This window comes from Lynx canadensis, chromosome B2 (genome assembly GCF_007474595.2).
Source record: "Lynx canadensis isolate LIC74 chromosome B2, mLynCan4.pri.v2, whole genome shotgun sequence".
NCBI classification, from domain to species: Eukaryota; Metazoa; Chordata; class Mammalia; order Carnivora; family Felidae; genus Lynx; species Lynx canadensis.
In genome coordinates this window covers 128,766,157-128,772,433 of record NC_044307.1, presented here as the reverse complement: position 1 = coordinate 128,772,433, position 6,277 = coordinate 128,766,157, and the positions used below count along the sequence as shown (strand labels likewise).

The following is a 6,277-nucleotide window of genomic DNA, read 5'->3' as shown; positions in this document are numbered from 1 at the left end:
GAAATCAAGAGTCAGAGGTTTAACCAACTGAGCCAACCAGGTGCCCTGAATTATTTTTGTATTTTTTAGTTTTATTTTGGAGTTCTTATTTTTACTTTTTAAATTACATTTATTATTTCTTTTTAATAAGAAATATATTTACAGCTGTCAATTTTCTGTGTACTACAGATTTGGTCCCATCTCATGGCCAGCATTTGACTATTCATTTATAAATACAGAAAAAAAATTCATTTTAAATTACCTTACTTGATCCAAGAGCTTTTTATGAAATAATTTTAAATGTATTTTCAAATGGTTAAGTATTTGTTTAGCTTTTGCATTCTTACTAATTTTTTACTACATTTTCATTTTGGTTAGAAAGTATGTTTTTTATAAATATTTTATATTTATAAATGCCATTTTATATATATCATTTATTATTCAGGAGTATATAGCTGTATGCTAAAATCCTGATATAATTACCAATGAAATGAAATCATAAAAAAGTAGAATAGTAAGGAATTAAAGATTGTCCAAATCAACTCTCTCACTGAATCTGTATCTTTAAACATAATAACAGGTACTGTTTGCTGAAAGGAAGCAGAGGTAAGCAGGGTTTTTATGGTGGCTTAGAAATGCCATTACCTGTCCAGTGAGGAGAGAGAGTATGGGGCGGGGGGCAGGGGTGGGCAAGGAGGCTAGATTTTGCAGGGCAAGCTACCTCAGAGGAGAGAACTGCAAAGCAAGAGAGCTCCATAGATCTGTAAAGGGTCTCCAATGGAGTCCTGATCGGTGTAACATCTTTAAATATCTTTAAAAGAGAAGAACTCTTGAAAAGATTGAAAGGAACAATATTCAAGATTCACACAAGATTGAGACTTGTTGCTTTTCCTGATAGCCAAAGTAGAAAATCTCTCTAAAAAGAGTTAAACTTTGACAATGTCCTGGAGGACGAATCAGAGTATAGATCAGAGTGATTAGTGACACTAAGGGGAAATCTGCTGTGGGTTTTTGGGAAAAAAAGAAAAAAACAAAAAACAAAAAATCTTCCCTGAGAAAAATCCTAAGAGGCAAACCAGAAGAAGGTCCTTTGCTCTTCTCCCTTCTTGGGTGCAGCAAAGACTTGCTTCCTATAGTTATAGCAATTTATGTTGCATTCATGAGTGTGATAAGCTGAATGTTTGTGTCCCCTGCAAAATTCATATTTTAGAATCCTAACCCCCAGTGTGATGGTAGGAGGTAGGACCTTTGGGAGGTGATAGGTCATGAGGGTAGAGCCCTCATGAATGGGATTAGTGCCCTTATAAAAGGAACTGTAGAGTGCCCTCACCTTTTTCTACCAGGACAAGTGTGTATCTCAGAAGAGGGTTCTCGCCAGAACTTCACTGTACTGGTACCCTGGTCTCAGACTTCCAGCCTTTAGAACTGAGAAATAAATGTCTGTTGTTTATAAACCGCCCAGTCTATGTACTTTGTTATAGTAGCCCAAAGGGACTAAGAGGAATGAACCAGTTTGAGGATGGTAGAAACATAACATTTCCAAAATACTAACGGGTCATCTGATAGAGTACTCAGAAAGGGTTTGCCTTGGTAAAGGGGCAAAATTAGCCCTTCAGTGAGAGCTGCACTAGTCCCATCTAACAAAACTTGAAAGGATCAACTGCAAAGGATCAACCATTTCTGAGCAACTTATCCGTGCCCCACATTACAGTTTAAGTATATTCATGGGAAGACAAAAGTATCCCACATCCAACAACAAGGTAAAACACACAATGTCTGGTATCAAAAATAAACAAACAAACAGTCTTCCAAAGGTGCAGGAAAATAGATCCAAAAGTGTGTTATCTGTAGAGAATCTGGAAATAAGAATAAAGTGGACTAAACATTGTTGCTGTTTATTAGCAGATAGGGCCAGGGATTCTTTTTTTTTTTTTTTTTTAAGTTTATTTATTTTGAAAGAGAGAGAAAGCATGATCAGGGGTTGGGGAGAGAGAGAGAGAGAGAGAGAGAGAGAGAGAGAGAGAGAGAGAGAGAGAATCGCAAGCAGGCTCCATGCTGGCAGCACAGGGCCTGATGTGGGGCCTGATCCCAGGAGCTGTGAGATCATGACCTGAGCCGAAGTCAGACCCTTAACTGACTGAGCCACCCAGGTGCCCTGCAGTGATTTGAAACAAAGATAGTGAATACATAAATACTTCTTCCCTTCAGGGTGGGCTATTTCCACAGCCCCACTCTTTTGGGATGTCACCGACCACTCACTAAACATTTCATAAAGATACTAAATCTTGGTTATCTTTGTATGTGAACTCTTTTTTTTTTTTAAGTTTATCTTTTATTTTTGAGAGAGAGAGAGAAAGTGCAAGTTGGGGAGGGGCAGAGAGAGAGGGAAAGAGAGAGAATCCCAAGCAGGCTCCACACTGTCAGCGTGGAGCCTGAGGCGGGGCTGGAACCCATGAACCATGAGATCATGAGCTGAGCTGAAGTTGGGTGCTTAACCGAGCCACCTAGGCTCCCCAATCTTTGTATATGAACTCTTAATGCAGTACATGCTAACTGACAGATACTTAGCAGCTCTTTGTTGAATGCAAGTGAGTTGGCTTTTCTCCTGTGCTTTTTATGTGGAGGAAGCCTCAATTATTTAAAATCCTTAAGTCGAGAAATTCATGATATTAAGCATAGGCTGAATAATAGTTAAGAAAAATTGAAAACCTCAGTATTTGACTGACTATAGTTTCTTTACTAATGAGGCATCAGTACAAGGCGGTCATACATAAAGATTATAAATGAGGAGCGCCTGGGTGGCTCAGTTGGTTAAGTGTCTGACTCTTGATTTCAGCTCAGCTCATGATCTCACTGTTCTTGAGATCAAGCCCTATGTCGGGCTCTGTGCTGACAGCAAGAGCTGCTTGGTATTCTCTCTCTCCTCTCTCTTACCTTCTCCCCCACTTGCGGTCTCTCTCTGTCCCTGTCTCAAAATAAACTTTAAAAAAAAGATTTCAAATGATATCAAATAGATATGATTACTAGTAAAGATAAAAAGAATACACTGAACTAATATAAATCTCTTTGAAATAATTTTATAACTCTTTAGGAAGTCTAACTTAATATAAATATACTTTTCCATTTCAATAATCTTGACCATAAAAGCTATCATTATTAGGATATCCGTGAGCACAGAGTTTTTTGTTTTTTGTTGTTTTGTTTTTCCTTCAATAAGAAACAAGGAAACCAGAACACCTGAGTGGCTCAGTCAACTGAGTGTCTAACTTTGGCTCAGGTCATGGTCTCACAGTTCTTGAGTTCAAGTCCCACATAGGGCTTTCTGCTGTCAGGACAGAGCCCAATTCTGATCTTCTGTTTCCCTGTCTCTCTGCGCCTCCCCGCCCCCATCCCCCTCAAAAATAAATAAACACTAAAAAAAAAAAAAAGAAGGAAACCATTCACAATATTTGCCATAGCATTTTTAATTTATTTGGTGGCTATATTATCATATTTGATGTTAAAAATTTCAAGAAAACAGTATAATATTAAAAATGTAATTACTCCATTTCTTTAAGTTAGTGATCAAACTATAGAATGACTTTTAATAATTAATTTACAACTTTTGCACTTAAATAAGTTATATTTATATGAATGCAAATATAATTACACCCTCAAAGTTTAGCCGAAAGTGTTCAGCCTTTATATTTAGGGGATCTTAATTCTAATGTGGTTGTATGACTTTGGGCATACATATTAACCCCCCTAAGATGCAATTTTCCACTCTGTAGAAGAGATAATAAAACTTCTCTGGCCACAAAATACTGTGATTAAGATGTTATATGTGTGAGAACTCTATACAAGTTCTATTTTAAAAAGAATTAACATTAGTTCTGTATATATTTTCTAGTATGTGACAAAATTAAAATAGAATGAAATGTTTGTTCAAGAATACTCGCCTTGGAACTTAGTATTCTATTTTATATTAGACATAAAGTTTAGACACACTGAGATAAGTTTAAAGAATAGATATTTATGTGTGAAATTGAGATAGTCAGTGAATAAGATGAAACTAAATGAACGTGACTGATAAAGAATTGTGGCATATCGGCAGGTAGTTAACCTTTTGGTCATTGCCTAATTAGAAAGCATAATCTTCTAAATATGATTTCAAAAATTTCAGCAACACATAATACTACTGTAATTACAGTAAATGTATACATTGCAATGAGAAAAATGGTCTTCTCAAAGTGTTCTGGCACCATGCATTTTATAATAGTAAACTTTTCCCCAAAAGATCCAGCATCACACAAGTAGAGAGGTTTAACTTGGAAACCAAAGAGGTGAATCTGAAGCCAAAATGCTATCACCTCTAGACTAATTCTTAATAAAACAGAGAGGATATAAATCACAGTGTAGACAGGCTTTTGAAGAATGCATTCTTGATTGATGCTTTTACATGCAGCATAAAGATGGAAAATAGCGCCAGGAACCAGGACAATCACTAGTTGTAACGCCCAGAACACCTAAAGTATGTCAGAAATATCTTAGTCAAATCAATCCACATGTTACCAAAAACACCCTAAAGAGACTGTCTCTCAACAGAGGCAAACTTAAGAATTCTGTTTCATAAGTCTTGCAAGCAATAAAAATAATATAATGAAGATAGTATTATTGAACATGTTTACTTACTAAGATATTTAAAATGTTAAACATCTTGGTAATTGTGAAAATGTCATATTTTGCTGTCATCATCTACCAATTATTAATTATAATGAAGTACTTTAGTAGCTACCCAATTTCCATTTTCTAATTACAGGTCTAGAGTATAATTCTAACATCAATAGATAACAGAATTCTGGAGATGGAAGAAACTCTTGACCAACTCATATTGATTCACCTGAAATATACAGCCAGTTAGAGAAAAAGTAATAATTCTACAAACAATGCCTGTTAGGACATTCTTCATCTTATTGTGACATTATTTTACATTTAAAAAGAAACCAATTTTTATCCAGTGTAGAGTAAGGCTTACGTGCCCACAGAAAAACTTACCTGTGGAGTGATTGGCCTGAACTGATTATAACAGAAGAGGTTTATTTCTCTTTTGTCTGGATCACAACTGAAGTGCAAAGCCTCATTCCCATAGACCGCAAAGCCTAACACACCAAGGAAGAACATTCTTACTGATCCAAAGAATAGGGTGTGGAATTGACCAATCACAGTTGGAGGCTTCACCTGTTAGTGATTTTAGGAGAAAAAAATGTTTTGACAACAAACATTAAAGAAGCACATGTTAAAGGATGTTTTCTTGATCACATTTAAAAATATTTAATATTCATGAATTTCTGAGGCAAGATATAACTTTAGACATCATTAAGCCCAATACAAATTCTGCATTATGAGATTGCCCAGCCCTTTTAACTCTGAAAATATGAAATGCAACTATCAGGGACACGTTGCTAATCAAATGTATAATTTTGGAAATATTTAAACAGCTCTGAATTCAATGAATATCCTTACCCCCCTAATCCTTCTGCAATAAAATCAAGAGAATCTTAGAATATCTGGGACCTCTTTTAGAAAATTAGATAACAAATCTAACATTAAACTCATTGGTATGCATACTATCTTAACAACCAAATGATGTTTATTTAATTGTCATTACAGCTTATTTTCTACTTCTTAATTATTGAATTGAGAGATAGTGAGCTACTTTAAAACACTAATAGCTAAAAGTACTTCCTGAATTATTCAGGATATAGTTTTAAATTCAGCATATTTTGAAGTATATGGTTGATGTTTATATTATTCTCCATATATGTAGATGTTCTCATTCATCAATACTTATGCAAATCAGATTAAAATACAAGACAAGACTCAAACAATTATTTTTGTTTGTTTTTTGTTTGCATAATACTTACACATCCTTCATAGAAGTTTTTGATGTAATTTAGAGACATGTCTCAGGAGTTGTTATCCTGGCATCCCTGTGGGTTAATTCTTGACCCACATTGCCACTTTGCTTCTGCCAGAATCAAACTCATATTCTCCCATGACTCTTACAGCAGAAAACACTTATCACTGCAAATTTCTCTCCCCTCCTCCTTTTCTGTCTTTTTTTTTTTTTTCATAGATCTCTGGGGCCCCAGTCAACTTTCCCATCTCTGTCCCAAAGCAAAACAAAAACAAAGAAAAGCTGAGGGCATGTGTTCAATCTAATAATCCCTTGACTTACACTGTCAGCATAGCCAGCCAGACAGACGGGCATGCTAGCAAAGCAAGAGGCCAGCTCAACAAGGGCTCTGAACACTCAGTG

At 35.7% G+C, this 6,277-nt stretch overlaps 1 protein-coding gene across 1 annotated transcript; it reads right to left on the bottom strand.

The window, feature by feature from the left end:
• Positions 1-4,088: 4,088 nt before the first annotated feature.
• Positions 4,089-5,921, bottom strand: GJE1 (gap junction protein epsilon 1). Its single transcript, XM_030314648.1, has 3 exons — positions 5,883-5,921; positions 5,014-5,196; positions 4,089-4,484 (listed from the first exon to the last, which is right to left on the bottom strand). The coding sequence occupies exons 1-3, from the start codon at positions 5,919-5,921 to the stop codon at positions 4,089-4,091; spliced, it is 618 nt and encodes a 205-aa protein (XP_030170508.1).
• Between the last annotated feature and the right edge of the window lie 356 nt (positions 5,922-6,277).